At 42.9% G+C, this 19,678-nt stretch overlaps 1 protein-coding gene across 4 annotated transcripts in view; it reads left to right on the top strand.

The window, feature by feature from the left end:
- Positions 1-19,678, top strand: part of Adcy2 (adenylate cyclase 2) — a 446,592-nt gene that overhangs the window by 393,307 nt on the left and 33,607 nt on the right. For 3 of the 4 annotated variants that reach the window (NM_031007.3, XM_039092032.2, XM_039092037.2), the window contains 4 exons: positions 1,639-1,723; positions 7,260-7,418; positions 14,001-14,147; positions 15,849-15,956. In NM_031007.3, coding sequence (NP_112269.2) covers positions 1,639-1,723; positions 7,260-7,418; positions 14,001-14,147; positions 15,849-15,956 — 499 coding nt within the window. Of the gene's footprint in view, positions 1-1,638; positions 1,724-7,259; positions 7,419-14,000; positions 14,148-15,848; positions 15,957-19,678 lie in introns of those variants that run through there. The other variant, XM_039092038.2, reaches the window with a different exon arrangement.

Raw genomic sequence — 19,678 nt, forward strand, 5'->3', positions numbered from 1 at the left:
CATAGTGTCTGTATGGTTAATGTAGAGGAAAGAAATGAGGTTAACATTCACTGACGCCATCATAGTTATTAGGTATCTGCTTTCCATCCACATTTAAACTGTGCCATTAGACACATTTGCCTGAGGCTAAGAAGGATTCCATGTCATAAAAATTGGTGCCAATGAAATAGAAAAGGAGCCCTGCACCCTTCTAGTAATTCTTGGAGAAATAGAGACCTCCTCATGGTGGATGAGCTCAGCCTCATAATGGGCTCAGCAGGTGTGATGCAGAGGGAGGAGCACCATAGGTGTGCTTGGAAGAGCACAAACATGTCCCCATCTTTCTGCAGGGTTCTGGGGCTGCAGAGCTTAAGCTACTAGGATCTGCCCTTTCTTACTCTTCACACTTTCCTTTCTGCGAAATTTACTGATGTCCCTATTTTCCAGTTTTCCAGCCATTTCCTTCTACTGCCACCATACACTCAATACTACAATCACCAGGGCCATGTGGGGAGAGTGTGCTGAGTATATGTGCTGGCTGTATAAATATGTGATGTCATCTGGCACTTAATACTGCAATCACCATTTATCATGAGAGTGCTGTGGGCCAGTCTATGTGCCAGGTGTGTAAAATCTGAGGCAGTATCCATTGGCATGGACATCCCTTTTCACAGATGAGGGTGGTGACAATCGAAAGGACTTCTAAAAAGTCCCTCAGCTCACAATTCAAGTCCAGGTGCCCTTACTTCAGAACCCATTGAATTACATCAAATCTTAGTATTCCGCTTGCCCTTGAACCTTCAGTGGGGAAAACAGAAACTCACAAAGCAGGATAAATAATAAAGAAAGTGATTGCCTGCCACCATGTTGTTCTTGGGACAGTGTCTGAGCAAATTGCCCAGTATTTTTCAGAACTTCCTTATGCTCGAATGTGGGATGGATGCTTGCCAGGAAATGTAGAATATTGCCAAGGATTGCAGTAGAGGACTCCTTGCATAAGTGCAGATGTGCTGAGTCACTGCCATGCCTGCTGTAGGAAGACAGGAAGACCCAGCCCAGCTCAGCAACATACTGACAGTGGTCACCTGAATCTGAAGGCTGATCAGCAGTTAATGGGATTCCTGCCTCTGTAATGTTCTTAACATAATGTGTTAAGAACGTGCATCAGCTAGAGTGTGCATCAGCATATGAAACTGCACCTGTCACAAGTGGGAGACCCTTGTAGAAACTAACTTCCTTATTTCGTTTCTATACCTCATACAGTTAATAATTTAAAAAATACTATCTTTCTGAGAGCAATAATGAAAGCATCAAAGAAACCATCGCGAGCCCACTGGCCTTAATAGAATGGATTAGTATTGTGCACACCTCTCCTGCAATACCTGTTAGAGCTCAGTGCAAAGTAAAGGTCTGTGCTAATTTGCACCTATTTTTATTTACTGTGTCATCAATATGTGGACTTAATTATTTGCTGGTTTTTATGCACATGTGGGTTTGTGGTATATTTGAAATGTGTCCTTGGCTGGGATGAAATCTGGAAGTGGACTGGGGATTCAGAAGTTTTCACTCCTAGGATTCTAAGTCTTGTATGCATGTTGTGTGCTGCTGTGGTCTGTCTGTCCATCTGGCTGTCTGCCTGTTGGTTTGTGTTTTCAATAGACCAGGCATTTGGAAAGACCTGAAGACCATGGGCTCCGTGTCACTCTCCATATTCTTCATCACGCTGCTGGTTCTGGGCAGACAGGTAAGGAGTACTTTCTCTCATCTCCTGCAGTGCAGATCTGCATTGTCGACATGCTTGTGCTAAAAAAAACAATGTTTAAGAGTCATAATCTTCTAAACACTTAAGAGAAAAGTAGGCAACCAGGGTGTGTGCCAGATATGAAGGCAAAAGTTGGTTTTGCCACAGGGGCAAACTTCAGAACAAGTTCTGAACAAACTTCAGATACAGATATGAATCAATTAATTTCCTATTAAATCTTAAACTACAAATGTGTTATAGTTGGCAAACAGCTGAACTATGGGGAACTACCATGGCATGGGTCTCGCGGAGTATATGGCACACTACTTCTGAAAGTTGGTAGTTTTGTTTCATTTGCAACCATTTCTCAAAATATTGTTCTCTGCTAAAAAATTGTATTTTGTAATGCAAATTGTTCATTCTTAGGGCCGCTGTCTTCTCTTGGTATCCCAGGGGAGGCTATGAATAGTGGAAATTAAGGATTACCATGCTTCTGCCTGTGCACAAAACCAGCCACTAGTGACAATAAGACTTATCTGAAGCCAGGCAGCTCTGTCCCCAGCATCTGGTTTAAAGCATATGATATTGGCAGTGTGAAGCCAAGTGGATGATTTGGGCTAAAAAGCACCAATGCTTCAGTGTGGGTACATTATTAAATAAACTCATGGCAAAAGCCTACAGGCTTATGAATTTCAGTCTAGCTTCCAGTCTTCCTGCTAGGTAGCTATTAACAACTGCACAGTTGGGAAGTCTGTTTAGTTGGCTAGCATCCCACATCTGGAACACTCCCCTACAATGACACCACAAAGTCTGATGCTTCCTGGGAGCTGGCAGTGAGGCAGTACCCAGGCTAAGTTAGCCACACCCCAAATTCTGTGTGCATTTTTCATCTTGTCTCAGTGTCTGTGTTTCTCCCATTCTGCATTCTCTGGCTTGCTGTCATAACAGCCTGTCCACATTTTGGCTCATTCCCTTTCTGCTTCTTCTGTGACTTGATCATTTGTTGCTTGTTTCTCACTACTGACAAGCTTGCTGCTCTCACTCATGGTGCAATCAGACCCCTATGCTTCCTAGGGTACCCAACAAGTTACACAGAAAAGAACTGAGCTTCCTTGTGCAACGATGCCTCCAGTAGTCATTCTTCAGGAAATAGCAACCACCCGTGAGTTGCCTGCTTCTCTGTGCCATGCCATTGATGCCATGTCCGAAGTCTCTTTTGTAATAATAACCACTCAGTTCACCTCCCATCATAGAGTATTTTAAGGCGCTTAAGTTAAACTGAATCCCACACAACCCCTCTTTTTAATAGCAATAGCGATGGCCAACATTCAATACTACTATGTAATTGTGGTCAAGGCCAACGACTGACAGTTTATTCATTACTCTGTAATAGAATTAAAGCAAATAAGTAAGTGTTCAGTATTATGGTCAACCACTGGCATAATAGTGTTAAGGAGTCTTTAAAGGAATCAATTTTTTTTCTTTTTGCTATTTAACCTAATGATAGATACTCTCCACACCTAGACACCTGGACAAGGTGTTGCTTCCCAAAGGAATAGAACGATACTTTGCAGTCACTTATGCAACCTTTGGCTGTGAATCACAAATCTGTATGAGGCACATAGGAAACACCATGGTGGGCCAGGAGCCTGAGCTTCAATCTAGAATCATCACAGGAATGCCAATTCATTACAGAAGAGTCTTCTGGAATAAGAGAAACCATGCCTCCTCTCCCTTCCTAAATCACAAATAAGTTACAGCCTCCTCTACATATAGGAGGTTTCCAAGGGCTGTGGCATCCAGGGCCCTGGAGTGACTATATCCTAGCTGGTTTATTACATAGATGTGTAGGCATCCTTGCAAGCTACATTTGTATGGTCTCCTTTCCCCATGACCACCTCCTCTTGAAGGAGCAAATTGACAGCCTAAAGATCATTCTAGTTGTATATGCTTAAGAAAAGCATAGACCAGGATAGAAAGTGTGCTCAAGAGTAAAGAATACTTGCTGGTATCACAAGAGATTCAGGTTCAGTTTCCAGCAAATATATAGTGGCTCACAGTCATCCATACATCTGGTTCCCGGAGATACAGTGCCCTCTTCTAGTTTTCATAAACACTAGGCACACACAGAGTACACATATGTAGGCACAGACACAACTAATAAAATTATCCAATATTTTGTACAGATGTACAGTAACATCTGTATTAAAAATCTAGTTTATGAGTCTAATTTGCCCACTAAAGGTTTTATTTAGAATATGGAAGAAGGCTATGCTTTCTCTAGTTTAAACTGCAGCATGCTGAATATCAAGACTGTGCTCCATGTGAGGTGTCATTCTGTTGGGGCATCTGGGAACAAAAGTCATCTAAGTCAGGCTCAGCAGCCCCATGACTCCTGATTTTGTCCATGCAGACTAATAGGAAGCTCTATGGTTGCTTGGGTGAGTTTTGGAAATAGGCAAAGCATGAAGCTTGAGACTATGATGAGTGTGACTGCACTGAGAGTCACAGACACTCTTGACACACACCCCTGCCTGACACAGTCTGAGAGATGGTGATGATCTGAGGAACAGTACAAAGCAAACCTATGGCTCTGGGACGCTGGGTGGAACAACTACTGTTCTCCTCAGGGTGACAAACAATGCTCTAGCTCTTCTCTTTATCTCTTCTTCCATCCTCACAGTCACCTAGGCCACATAGTCACTGTCTGCCGGGTGTGTCACATGGCCAGCCCCGTGTCTCTGCATCAGATCTCCCTCTCTATTCCCATGTTATTTTACATAGACAACAATCATTGGATTTAGAGTCCAACCTAACTCCAAGATGAGGTCATCTCCAGAACTCCATCAATATATCAACACTAACTCTATGTCCAAGTAAGACCACAGTAATGCTTATCAGGAGTCAGGGTTTGGAACTGCCTTTTGGGAAACTGTTTAATTCATTACAACTGGTTTGAGATGGACACTCTTGTTTTCCTTTTAAATATTTCAACATGAGTTTCTCTTATGAACACTGCTTATACATAGGAGAGAGGATCTAAAGTGGTTTTCATGGTTTGAAAAAGTGATACAATGGAGAGATGGATGTTATAGGTGCTAGAGAGTTGATAGATACATAAATAGATATAAATGATTGGTTGGTGATATAGTTAGATTATATAATTAACATACAAAAAGAGCTAGAGATGTGATAGATGGATGGATGGGTGGATGATTATATAGATAAGATAGGTTAATAGACTGATAGATTGGTGGATGATAAGCATGCTACATTTATAAGGACAAGAAGTTTATCACATATTCAAAGTTTTAGACATTTAAGAGCAAGGCCCTGCCACCATGTCAGCTGTAATGAAGGCCATCTCGGATATATCACATTGTACTGCAGATATATGGGTAAGAAAGATTATATTACAAAACAGAAAACTAGATAGTCTTCCAAATCTCACAGTCCCTTCCAAGGAAATACCTCCAATAACTAAAGGGTCTCCCATCAAACTGTCCCTCTTGTTTTACAGGTTCCATGTCACCATCATCACACTGAAGATCAAATTTTCAATACTTAGGCCTTTCAGGGATTCATGTAAATCATACTCAAACCATAGCAAGAAGGTATGTAGGTGAGGGTACAAGATAGGTGATAGAGAGATACACAATTTGTAGATACAGAAATCGATAATCAAACAAACCGACTTAGTCAGGGTTTCTATTCCTGCACAAAACATCATGACCAAGAAGCAAGTTGGAAGCTAAAGGGTTTATTCAGCTTACACTTCCACATTGCTGTTCATCACCAAAGGAAGTCAGGACAGGAACTCACACAGGGCAGGAAGCAGGAGCTGATGCAGAGGCCATGGAGGGATGTTACTTACTGGCTTGCTTCCCCTGGCTTGCTCAGCTTGCTCTCTTATAGAACCCAAGACTACCAGCCCAGGATGGCACCACCCATGATGGGCCCTCCCACCCTTGATCACTTACAGCTCGATCTCATGGAGGCATTTCCTCAAGAGAGGCTCCTTTCTCTGTAATAACTCTAGTTTGTGTCAAGTTGACACACAAAACCAGCCAGCACACAAACTGTCACTTCCATGCAAACTGTTTCCAAATTACAGATTTAATTCTAATAGGAGACTATTTTCCTGTGGTGCCTGAGGAATGCCTGAGCAGCCCCTTGCTAGCTGAGCACCTCATCACAACCTTGAACTTCCATGCAGGAGTCTTGGGGCCTGAGCTGGCTCTTAGGGTGTTCTTCCACTTGTGCCTGACTTTGGATTCTCACCTGTGTCTTTTTGCTATCCCACCATGGCCTGCTTCTTCTATTCTAGTTTAAACCAACTACACTGCCCCTTTGCCCTAAACTCTAAAAAGATAATGATTTTCCAGTCAGTAAAATACACAATTTCCATTCACATAGTGTGTGGGAAGTATGACTTTGAATTTAAAGCGTTGAATAGTTTAAAATGCCTCACTGTACGAGGTGAAAATAAATGTTTCACTAAGGAAGGAAATGCTTCTTCATCCATCATGTATAGTTGGAATCAAACTAATTAATGAATGATCATTGTTCTCTCGGGCTGAAGTGTGAATTTATTATTTTAGAATTCATACTTGTGCATAAGAAGTGTGCATTGCATGCCTGCTGGCACAATATGTGTATGTGTATACATACATTATTACAATTTGCACTGTAATTTTTATAATTAATCAAGCCAATACAACAGCAAATACTTAGTTTTGCTTTCCTTTGCATTTATGTGTCAGTAGCTAAAAGTCGTCCTTTTCATGAAGCCCATCTTTGACAGAAGGTTTCACTCAAAGATACTGGTATCACAGGAGACACAAAATGATAGCAAGGCCAAAGACGGCCTTTGTCAGTGAGTAGCTGGTCCACATATTTTATATTGGATTATAATACACACATGTGTGTGTTTTAACGGCCCCATTTCTAACTCAATAATATCAACATACACTCTCATCTACAATATATTGGCATTCTTAATACACAGTGCAAGGCTAAGTGAAAGACATCCATACTTTATAATAAAAAAATACATAATTGTGGTAGCAGGGACTTCTTTTCAAATTCTAAGGACAAATTGCCACCCTTTAAAGTGTTACTTATGTGATACAAATCCTTGTCTAGGAAGTGTCCTGAACTTCTTATTCCTTAATCATTCTCATGCTACTGTGCTACTTCAAAAAATAATTTAAGCTGTCTTGTGGTGATCTGGAAGGGAGCTTACAACCATTTTCATTTGTTAGCCACCAGAACCCCTAAGCTGACTATTGGAAATCTAGAGGGGGCTTCTAATCATCTTAACTTGTAAGCCGCCAAAGTCCCCAGTTCCCTGCTGTTGGGTTTCTTCATTGTATTATACAGCAAGTGTCAGATATCTGGATGGGCCATGGGGCTCAGCAGGGAGGGAGACCGTTCTATGTGCTACTCTGTTCTCTTGTTGTGTTTTCTCTTTGATGACCTCCACTCTGCCAGGACAAGTTGCCTATTGTCTCTTCACCTCTGTGTCCTCTTGTAACAGAGTGAATATTACTGTAGGTTAGACTTCTTGTGGAAGAACAAGTTCAAAAAAGAGCGGGAGGAGATAGAAACCATGGAGAACCTAAATCGAGTGCTGCTGGAGAACGTGCTTCCTGCACACGTGGCTGAACACTTCCTGGCCAGGAGCCTGAAAAATGAGGTCAGAGGGGCAGGGTGGGTCTGGGCGGGGTCACAGTGGGCTTGGAGGCTGAAGGTCTCTGGAGGGTGCTACCATACTGTGGCACTTTACACTGTACGTCCACAGTTAGCCTCATATTTCCCATTTCAAGGGGGTATTGACTATTCATAGAGACACTGGGAACACTGAGACAGAGCTGTGCTGCTTGCCTCTTGAGTTCACAAAGCAGATGTGTTGGTGCTTGCCTGAGATCTCAGCATACAGGAGGTGGAGGTGGGCAGGGGGTGGGGGAGGGAGGCGGTGATCCGAAGTTGAAAACCATCTTCATCTGCATAACAAATTCAAGAGCAGCCTTGAATAAGAAAAGGACTATACAAGACCTTCTATTATCTAAGGAAAAAATAACTTGTTATTAAGAATTCTTCTGGGCCGGTGGGGTGACTTGTGGGTTAAGGCATTTGCCACCAATCCTGATGACTGGACTTCAATCCCTAGGGCCCACATGGTGGAAAGAGAAAAACTCCACTAGTTGACCCTCTCCTCTGACCTCCACATACTCACGGTGTGGTATACATAGGCACACAAGTGTGCAAACAGAAATGCAATTTAAAAATTCTTCCTTAATCATGTCAAGTTCTGAATGTGAGTTAAGAGATTCCCCATTCCCACACAAAATCCTCTAATGGCCTCTTGTCCCCATCCATGGAGGACACGTCCATACCAGCACACGTGTGATAGGGTCCAAGTCAGGAAGCCAAAATAAACCAGAAGTCCACAGGTCAACATTTCCCTATTGTCAGATTCCTTAGGGAACTTTCAAGGTCTTGGAATTTCAAAGACAGTGAGATAATGTGTGAGACCATGAACTTAAAAGCTTTTCATATAAGCACACACAGACCTGTGTCTGCCCGTCTTGGATGGAGAAAAAAAATGGATGTCTGAGGATACTTAGCAGTGTTGCGACTGTCGTTGAAATATGAAAATGGCTTGGGCAATAGAGTGTTCTGGTGTTTACTTTTTCCTTAATATTGCTGAGCAGCAAGAGAAAGCAGACAGATCTCTAATTGCACATAATTTAAAACGTGGGGTTAGCACTGCTAACGACACCCTGTGCTTTCAGAGCTGGCTAAGCAGTCTCCTCCACTAGAGATTTGTGCTGGGGTTGGGAGAGAATATGAAGGCAGCAGAGGAAACTAACAGATGAACTTTCCACCAGATCAGCTCAACCTGGCAGAACAGGCTGCCAAGCATCCTCCTGTTAAGAGTCTTGCAGCAGCTCGCACTCATGCTGAGAATGGAGAATAGGAACAAGCATTCGCATTTGCATCCACTGCTCTTTGCTTACGGTTTGGTTCCCCTGGGTATAGTAATTTTTGTTGACTTTGCTGTGGGTTTAATGATGCTTAATGTATCACATTTGTAGGTAGAAATGTATCATCAGTAAAATTAACTTACAATTTACAAATAAAATAAAATTTGATGTAAAGAATTGAAAAGAAGCCTGTGGGGCAGCTGAAAAGTCTCAAGGCACAGGGTGTAGCAAACCTGTCAAAGCCTGTGTTCCTCCTGTCATCTGTATTTTCTGACCTAAGCATTTTTCTCAGAAACCTCTCTGTTGCTTACCACAAGTAATGAAATCACTGGACATACTAAGAAATCATTTTTATTAATGGTACAGGAGTCTCTTATACCTCTAGCAGTTTCTGGGTTTTGTTTGTTTGTTGTTGTGTGTTTTTGCGTGAGTGAATATTTGCATGTGTCATGTGTCCATGTGAAGGTCAGAGGACAACCTTTGGGCTGGTTCTTTCCATCCACCATGATTTCTATAAACCAGACTCGTATCTGCAGGTGTTATTTCCCACTGGCCATCTTGCTACTCCTGTCCATTCGATTCCTGTGTGCAGCCTGCTTCTGCTGCTCCTGCCATGAGAGTCAGCTGAGGCTGTCCTAAGTACAGAAATGGACAGGACAGAATGGCCACTCCTGGTTGCTCTTGGGGGCCGCAGTCTGTTAACACATATCCGGAGAGTGGCTTTCCGGCTCTGGGGAATCCACTGTAAAGAAGGGATCCCTGACTGAAAAGAAAGTACTAGAAACTAGCTGAGAGATAGAAGCAGTACATGACAGGGAAGAAGGCTGCAGCCTGCATGGAGGGATGGAAGAGAAGACAGACCTGGAAGAGTGGGTAGGAAGGGGACAAGGACCCAAACACAGTTTCTCTCCTCCAATAACATTTGTTCCTTTTGTGTCAACATTGGTAAAATACAAGAGAGCTAGTTAAAGTTCATGGTTTTAAAGGGTTCGGTCCACCGTAGTGCCGGGAAAGAAGGAAAGTAGACAGAGACAGAACATACCATATCCCCAAGAAGACAAATTTGTTCCAAATGGCATACTTCCTCCAATGGCCCTGCCTCCTCATATTCCTACCTTTTAGCTATAACAGAATGATCTCTCTATTAGGTCAGAGCCCTTGTGGTCTAATCATCTCTGAAAGCCTCATTGCAGGGACAGCCAGAGGATGCTGTGTTACTTTCTCAACCCAGTCAAGTTGACAGCACTGTCTCTGCAGTAATCAGAGAGTAAGAGAGGAGCAGGGAAGGAGCCTGCAGCTGGGCAGCACAGCTTCACATTTTAATCTCAATGTTATCTACTTCTGCAGCCTTCATCCGGGAACTTCCCACATCTGAGCCTTGGTCTCACCATCTATAAAGGATGGAAAGGATGACTTTCTCTGCAGTTGTGCTTGATAGATCGGTCATGGGATGCTTAGTACTAAGTCAAAGGGAGGCAGGCATTTCACAGAATATCACACACGGTCCCTTCATCCACCATGTACGACTGAGACCAGGGAAGCAGCTTCTTATTCCTCTGTGGGGCATGGTTGCCTTTGAGGGCAAATGCTGGTGCTTTGGTCATCCTTCACTACACAGTAATTTTCTGGAAAAAAATTCCTAGTAAAATGGCATGGCTTATTGTCACCTGTATCAATGAAGGTCCTCCACTGTGTCTTTTCCTGTTGTATCCCATTGTATGAAGCAGAATTAACCTCCCGTCATAACTAGGACTCAAGAATTCTTTAATCACTGTAACAATTTACTGAAGCTTTTGTTTTGATGACTATCATTCACTGTGCCTCTGCTCAGAGCCTGGCATGGACTGCATTGCTCCAAATCCAGTCTCATAGGCACACCCTTGTCCCTCCTCTCAAAACTGGCCATCCCACAATCTGTCCTGTCCATAGTGAGCCCCTAATGGGAACCTAGGGGTTGGTCCTCACCACAGTCCTCTTCTCTTTGTAGGCCTTAAACAAAGACCAGAGCCTACCCTCATCATTAGATGAGAAGACTGCATTTGTCATCTAGCTGATTCTTTTCTGAGGCCCCAGGTGAAGGGGACTATGTGTGTGCATTTAGCCAGGTGGCATACTTCAGGGAACCAAGGCTTGATCAGCAGACACTCTGCAGATATGCTCTACAAAGAGAGCCCTTCAAGGACTGCCAGCCCAATGCCCACAGCATTCCTTATCTAGGAGAGGGACAGATTGGTTTGCACTGTACTCTCAGGAGATGGTAATTACATGAGCCCCTGGACAAATTAGTATTATCTGACAGTTTTGGATCATTGTGCTAAGCAATCTATAGAAAGATTAGCAGAGTCGTGAGTAAAACCAGAGACCCTGTTGAAGTAGCTTAAGTCTGGAAGAGAAACCATCCGCACAACTCTAAACACTTTCTAGAACACACAGGTCAACAGGCACCAGAGTTTTGATCACTCTTTGGACTGAACATTTAATTATTGATGAAAGGACTTTGAATTACCCTGAGTGACAAGAAGACCCTTAAGGTTACCTCAGGCTTTAGTTCAGCATCAAGGGAGAGCTTGGTGCATTTACAAATTAACAGAAATGAAGGACACAAAAGTGATTTCTTGGTGACAATATTTCCAGTCCTGGCATTTCATAGTTATCATATGTGTATGCATCTGAGTTTAGTGATGCTCTGTGAGAGTTGTGTGAGTCATTTATTCCCACTGTGGGATCTTCTCAAGAGTTATCTTCCTGTCTCCATCCAGTCCCCAGATCCTCTGGAGTGTGCCCAAGCTTAGGACACCCATCAGTCAGAACATGGTCTACTCTGACTCCATGCCCACTGCAAAAGCAGAGGGCTGTTCATGAGTTCAGATCATGCTTCCAAGCCTTCAGGTTTCATCGGTGCGAAGGAATTTGGGAACCATTGGAGTTCTCTTGGTTTCAGGTATAGTCATCTAGGAGTCCTGAATCTCAGAACCAGAGGTACAGTGTCTCTGCTTACCCCCTGACATTTCTCTAATGATTCCAAATGTCTGCTTTTTCAGAGCAAAGGATGAACAGTATCCATTCAAGGGCTCTACTCGTGTGTATGGTCTGCCACGAATGCAGGGGTTGGACCTAATTCATCCCTCAAGCCAACTGAAAGCCTTATTGGGTACCTCAACTCCTCTGAGTTCCACTTTCTCCTGACCCCAGCTGTTAATCAGGGCCACACAGCAGAACATTCCCCTAAGCTTTGCAAAGTGATGTGGATGCTCAGAGCCCAACCTTAAGATTGAAACTCATTTGCTCAGTAATGAGGCCCAGATACTCACATTCTTAGAAACCCATAGCTGATTTTCTTATACAGTCTCATCTGAGAACCACAATAAGAGATGACATGCAGACCAAAACTATTTCAGTACAATCATATGTCCCATCTTGTCCCACTCCCAGACAGCTTCAAGATTCCAGCTGGAAAGATAAATATGAAGTCACAGGATCCACAGTAGTAAGTGCCTGGTTGCAAAGAGCATAGCCACCCTACAATCATCTGATAGATGTAAAGTATCAATCTAGCCTTTATGATTGACCTGAGTAATTACATCTTTAGAGGACTAATGCAATTGCTCTGTGCCTCGGTTTCCTTATCCTTAGGTAGTCATGTGTCTTAGTGAAAGTATCATGTGCATAGAAGTGGCCATCCTATCACAAAATGGGCATTTAGTATGTGATGGCTATTATCCCATCTATACTTTATTCCCAGGGGACCACTAACTAATGCCAATGCCAATTGTGGATGGGGATACATGTACTCTTGTCCGTAAGATGAGAATCAGTGCATCTTTTACCACTCTTATTAAATGGTATCAACCAAGATGGGCTCCCAGTTGTTCTCTCTTTGCTGATACCCTGCTTGCTGAGCTCTAGCCAGCATTCTTGGAACATGACCTTGGCAGTCTCCTGTGCTTCAAGTTGTCTACAAAGGAAATGAAGTTCACTTCACAGAACAGCTTTGTAAAGAGATGCTGCGGGCCATCTCAACCACACTAGATGCAGAGAAGAAAGAAGATCCTTGATGCTATTGTTCTTGCAGCGCCTGCCAATTTGGAGACAGTAGCTGAAAGCACTCTAAGATGAGAGCTACCGGGAGTGGGAGCTTGGCGTGATCTGCTTTGCCTTGAAGCTGTTATGATTTCCTTTGGGCGTCATGCCATGAAGTGTTTATTATGGAGGTAAAAACTAGTCCCTCTACGGGGCACTCAAACCTGGAGTTACAGTACTGTTTAAGGATGCACCCTGCCAAAGGATGGGCCTGAGTTCTGGGGGAGCAGAGCTCACTAAGTGTGTTCTTAGAGAGTTGCACCTTTTCTCTGCCAGGCACATGGACAGGATCAGCCCCTGTAGTGCTGTTCCACTCCACTCAGAAGCTATCCATCTGATTTAAACAAACTTTCCTCACACTTCCTAGCAAAGTCATCCCTTCCCAAGCTGCACTGCAAACACAGTGAGACCACGCTGCTCTGCCTGTGCTATGGATAGGCCCTCCACACCTGGGATGAGTCCACCCATAGCCCTTTCTTTCTGAAGACACTGAAGATGAAGATGTCACTATACAATTGAAATTACATGTGCAGGATGCTGCGATTTTATTGTCTGTATAAAAAATGGACTAGGAGTCTTTCTCTACTTGAAGTAAAAAGATATTCCAAGCAAATTCAGTCAGGGTTTCATGCCACGTGGATAAGTGGCCTGGAGTAGGGAGATTCATTCATTCTCTCTGCTACAATTAAAGGAATCACTTCCTTGCAAGAGCCAATAAAATAGAAAACGCAGACTTACATCCAAAGGATGGGGCTGTAACACACTATTATAATGCAATACTGTTCTTTGAGGAATAGATTTTACTTCCCTTCAGTTGCCTAAAGGGCACTTTGTCCTAACTCAGCCTCTGATAGATGAAAACTGTCTGAGGTAAAGAGGACAGGTTTCACACACACACTCCTACTATTAGCTAGTGGCTAAGAGAACTTGTATCAGCATTTTAAAAGTTTTTCTGTCTCAATGGCAGCTATTGAAGGGCTCAGGACTGGGATAATTACAGGTCAGTGGGGTATGTGTTAATAGCATCTTCCAGGAAGCATGAAGAAGGTTCCATTAAAATGGATGGACAGCCTTGAGTGGAGGCAACACTGAGCCTCTGGTGGAGAACAACTGGTGGAGAGTGGAACATCTCGATCTCCACAAGACCACATACCCGAAAGGGCTTTTGTATGAAGGTCACCAAGTGCTCAATCCTCCCTTTTTCTGCACAGGAGCTGTACCACCAGTCCTACGACTGTGTCTGTGTCATGTTTGCCTCCATTCCGGACTTCAAGGAGTTCTACACAGAGTCAGATGTGAACAAGGAAGGCTTGGAATGCCTGCGGCTCCTGAATGAGATCATTGCTGACTTTGATGATGTAAGTGCCCGGACTTACCTGTAAAGAGGGTTTTACACACACACACACACACACACACACACACACACACACACACAGAGAGAGAGAGAGAGAGAGAGAGAGAGAGAGAGAGAGAGAGAGAGAGAGAGAGAGAGAGAGAGAGCTGAAATTAGTTCTGGACAGTGACATGCCTTCAGACTTGTCTTTCCAACTAATTCTTGGTAGCTCAAGTCATGATCTCAACCTCACTCACTGGATGATTTGGGGGAGAAAATATGTTTTATTTTGAAGTTACTATAACTGCAGGGAGCAGCTCCTAAAACTTGCGTCTAATTCATTAGTAAGACTTTCGAGAAAGGCTCAACCCCCAGGAAAAATAATTGACCAACCCTTTATATATTAAAATATAATTGATCTACTTATGGAAGTAGATTATTGACATCCCTGTGCATATTTCAAGGTCTCTGGCAAATGCCAAATTGAGCTGTTTATGAATGGCAGACTTTATTGTTGACAAAGCATTGTGTGTGGGTAGTACATCATTTTCCAGAGGGGACATGAAACATAGTTTAGACTTTGAAATAGGTGTCATTATTCAACTTGTAATATTCTGTCTAAGAGAGAATAATATGCCCTCTTTTCTGGTAAGAAAGAAAAACCCACACCTGTGATTTCAAGGCCATTGCAGCTGCACCATCCTTATCAATATTATACAAAACAGAAGCTATTTGTCATCTGTGAATGTATGTCCATCCTGATTCATGCAACTTGGGGATAAGTGAGGGTGTTGTATAACATGATGGTTTCAGAGCTATGCAGTTCCAAGTATCTGCTGGGTCCTGTGTCTCCTATTCCATCTTCACTGTGAGTTCCCTGTGGATGCTCATGGAGGACTCACAACAATCAAAGACTTCTGCTCTTACACCAAGTGTCTAGTGAAAGGCAATGGCATGTTAGCTGCAGTTTGCCTGCAGCAAGATAGAGGCTTTGCAATATTGACAAGTGGCAGTGGCTATGTGCATATGTGACACCAGGATGGTTCTCACATAATGTCTTTGTCATTAAACCTGGATGATTACTCTCTGAATAGCAGGGGACTGAGAAGGAAAGCATGCCCCTGGTCTTTGGTTGCTGTTGTTCATTTGAGCCTGCCCTCCTGAATGAGTCTCCTCCCATCTCCACTATTCCCCAGTGGCTTCTGCCTAGCTTTAGACTTCCAACCATGCCAGGACAGGGATAAATGCAGAAGCCTATAACTGATGTTGAGACAGAAATGTTAGATTGGGGCCAATGGAAGGGTGAGGTCTTTTTGGGGGGTCTTTATTCTCGTCACCTCCAGCGCTCAGCTGTCAAAGACTGTCCTCAGCACTGATTATTGTAGAATGTGAAGGGAAGACCTTACACACTGATCAGTGTTGTATTGGTGTCATTCGTGCATGGAACTGGGAATTTATTTCCAGCCACTGCCTCTTGCATCATAATTTACGCTGGTTCCTTACCTAAGTTTGACAATTTGTGTATCACAAGCACATCATTGTGTTATCTTCCTCTCCCTGAGGTGATACACATATGAAATACATAAAAGTGTTTGCTCGCTGCATGCTCAAGGTGGGAGTGTGTCTGGCCCTTTGTTGTGGTCTAGGATCCTAGAATGGCTCTGTAGCACCTAGGCTTCAGCTCAGCACCCAGCTGAGTGACTGACTGGTTGTCTTTGCTTTGCAGCTGCTTTCTAAGCCAAAGTTCAGTGGTGTTGAAAAGATCAAGACCATTGGGAGCACATACATGGCAGCCACGGGACTGAGTGCCATACCCAGCCAGGAGCACGCCCAGGTAGGTACACACATGTCAACTGCCTAACAATGCACAGCTGCATCAAGGAGTCGTGCTACAACCAAAACAGACATGCAGAGACCCAGATCTCTATTATATGTACTGCCTGTCCCTGACTGTTCATAGTGCTAGGGGAAAAAAGGCAGGAGTTCTGGAGACTTCGCAGAGTCTTCTAAACCCTGATGCTGAAGAGAAGATGAAGCAATCAATAGTTGATAGGTATCAGATAAATAGTTATATTTAAGACTGAATGATCCAAAGTCTCTCCTTCTCTGCACGTTGACCAGTTCTGGGTCTCTTTGTTAATTTCCACCTACTGCAAGAAGGAGCTTTTCTGATGAAGATTGAGAGATACTCTGCCTATAAGTACAGAAGTATGTCATTAGGAGTCATTTTATTGTTGTGTTCATTTAGCAAAATAATGTTAGTATATTTTCCCCTAGGCCTATGACCTTTGAGTATTTTCAATCAAACAGGAGCTGAGAGTTTTCTCTTAGAGTGTTTTGTTTCTAGATTAGTGTAGACATATCTGTGTTACTTGTTGGATTATTAGAAGATATCAAGAAATAAGACTATCACTTTATCAGGAGAGTAGACATCCTGATCATCTCAACATAGTTTTACATGGAGCCTTCTCTCTGCTGGGTATTGCATGGAATGCACCAGAACACAGTTTCCTGAAAGCAGGTGGAATTCAGAGATAGGAAGGGCTCAGTCCCACGTTCTCATCTCACGTCCATCCACCTCCATTGGAAGAAAGGAAACACAGCCTGAGCCTTGGCCAATCCTCCAGAAGTAACAGGGAGGCCTGTTGCCATCCTAACACTCATGAGAAAAGGATAGAAAGAGTAATTCAGAGTCAAGGAGCATCTTATGGTTGGAGTTTCTATGGCTGTGGTGAAATGACCGAAAATAACAAGGAGAGGAAAGGGTTTATTTCATCTTAAAGTCTGTAGTCCCATTATCCAGGAAAGTCAGATCATGAACAAGGCAGGAGCCTGGAGTCAGGAAATGATACAGAGGCCATGGTGGAGTTCTGCTTACTGGCTTGCTCAGCCCACTTTCTTTTTTCTTTTTTTTATTGGATATTTTTTTACTTATATTTCAAATGGTATTCCCTTTCCTGGTTTCCCAGACATAAAACCCCTATCCCATTCTCCTCCCCTTCTTTTATAATTCTATAAGAGTGTTCCCCACACCACCACCCTCCTGACATTTCCCTATACTGGGGTCCAACCTTGGCAGGACCAAGGTCAGCCCACTTTCTTATACCATCCAGGACCACCTGCTCAAGGATGACACTACACACAGTGATCTGGACCCTCCCATATCAATCATCAGTCCAAAAAATGCCCTCACATACTAGCCTACAGGCCAATCTGAGGGGGGCATTTTTTTTCAATTGAGAGTTCCTCTTCCCAAATAAAGAGTTAGATTGACAAACGAACAAAAAAAGAAATCTAACCAGCTGATTTAGTTACTTTTCTAACTGTGAGGAAATTCCATGACCAAGGCAACTTATAAAAGAAAGCATTTAACTAGGGCTGTCTTACAGCTTTAGAGAGTGAGTCCATGACCTTCGTGTGGGAAGCAGGGTAGCAGACTGGCAGCCATGGTGCTGGAGCAGGAACTGAAATCCTTTATGTTGAGACAACAACCATGAAGCAGAGAAAGAGAGAGAGAGCCAACTCAAATGGCATGGACTTTCGAAACCTCAAAGCTGACTCTCAGTAACACACCTCCTCCAACAAGGCCACACGGCCTAATCCTTCTCAAACATTTCTACCAACTGGAGAGCAAGCATTCAAGCATATGACTCATGGGGGTTATTCTCCTTCACATCACCACAGCAGCACAAGAAGTAACCTTCAAATTATTCTCACTAAATGGCCATCAGTCCTCTACGTTAGCTGATTTCTTTCCAAGCCAGCTTAGAGCCTGAAGCAAAAGCCTGGTGCATGCTCTTGCATATTTTTAATAGTTTTGGGGGTGGGGGGGTCCACATCACAGTAATGTGTTGAAGTAAAAATATGTAAAATAGGTTTTAAAATGCAACATTGTTTAATGTAAGTATCTCATTTATAATCAAAGCAGAACTCATTATAAGTTTTTACTTTCTGTTTTAATAGAAAGGAACAGACTCTGTAAATGCCTTTAATGACCTAGAAAACCTTAGCTACTAAATGTAACATGAAATCCTAATGTGTGGACAGACCCTCTTCCTTTGCCTCAGGCTCCAAAGATGGGCAGCATAGCACTGTCAGAAACTATCTGTCTTGTTTCTCATGGCCTGGCACAGCTGAGCAATGCAGATAGAGGCCAGGAAATCCAAAGCAGAAGTTTTGGATATCTGGTGAGGGCTGTCATAATCCAAATATTAAGTGATATACTCTCTGGAACATTCCACAGATAGAGAAACTGGCAAGGAGCAGTCGCAGACTTGACCAAGACTGAAAGGGAACAAGAGTCATAGAGCAGGTTGCAGACCAGTGTTCAAATGGAACATGCATGCCTCTTTGTCTGTCTGTCTGTCTGTCTGTCTTTCTGTCTGTCTGTCTGTCATACGGCTGCCACTAACACTGCTTTGCCTTCCTCCTCATTCATTCCTGCTTGATGCTTTCCACCTGCTGTGTGTATAGCTAAGCATGAATACCAGGCATCTCTGTTTCTATCCCGCCTTAGCAACTCACTGTCTGCTTAGGGCCCTGTCCCTCATGAACTGTATCTCTAAACATGTCCTCTCATGCCTGATCTAGAACTCTGCCTTCTGGGCAGGCAGTGTAGTTCACCAGTGATGGTTTTTAGCATAAACAGAAAACAGCTTGATTTCTGCATCTGTCTCCTTATACATAGACTAATATCCACCCCTTCTTTTGTGAGGCTCTTAAAAGATGGCATTTACTATTATTCAAAATATTTCATTAAAGAATATTTTATTTTGTGGTCAATAAAAGAGCTGATAATGGTAATACAGACTCTGTCTCCCACAATGATGTCCTTGTCCTCTCTGGTTGAACTGAGATAAGGGATATTGGGGGGCATAAATGAAATATCATATCCATGCAGGAAATTTCTACCCAGTAGAGACCATTTGTGATTACAATTTTTAATTAGAATTTCAGTAGGTCTTTCAGTGATGGCTTTCTCATTGCATTTTATGAGGTAAAAATGTCAATATTAATGTTAGTTATATTTTCTTTAAAAAGAGAGAGAATGCCACACCCTAAAATGTGCTTAATACTTTATATCTAAAGTTATGAACAAAATGTATTTATGTGACCAAATATTTAGTCTTCACAGTCAAACATTCAATTTGCAGAATATGTAGACATTCTTGAGAATTAATTGGATTTTCTTAAGTCCAAAAGGAGGCAAAATTACATGAATGATGGCCATTTGGAATTCGGCTTTCATTCATAATTGCCTCGACATTGTCTGCTGGCAAAACAACATCCTTATCTACCCGCAAATTAAATACCAAGAGTCCTGACAGCACTCAGCTGAGCCAGGCTTCAGTACCAGCCTCTACTCCCCTTCATTTGCTCTTTAAAATGAAACAGGGAGTTCTTATTTTAAGCACTAGGACAATGTGACTAGAAGATGGCATCGCCTTTAAGAACTGTTGTTCTTAAGAGAATCCGGCATTTGTCAAGAGAGAAAACACTCCAAAGAGTTGGCTCGCATTCTAGACTGCTCTCATTGTTCTGTAACTCATGCCCTGA

Source organism: Rattus norvegicus, chromosome 1 (assembly GCF_036323735.1).
Source record: "Rattus norvegicus strain BN/NHsdMcwi chromosome 1, GRCr8, whole genome shotgun sequence".
Classification (NCBI taxonomy): domain Eukaryota; kingdom Metazoa; phylum Chordata; class Mammalia; order Rodentia; family Muridae; genus Rattus; species Rattus norvegicus.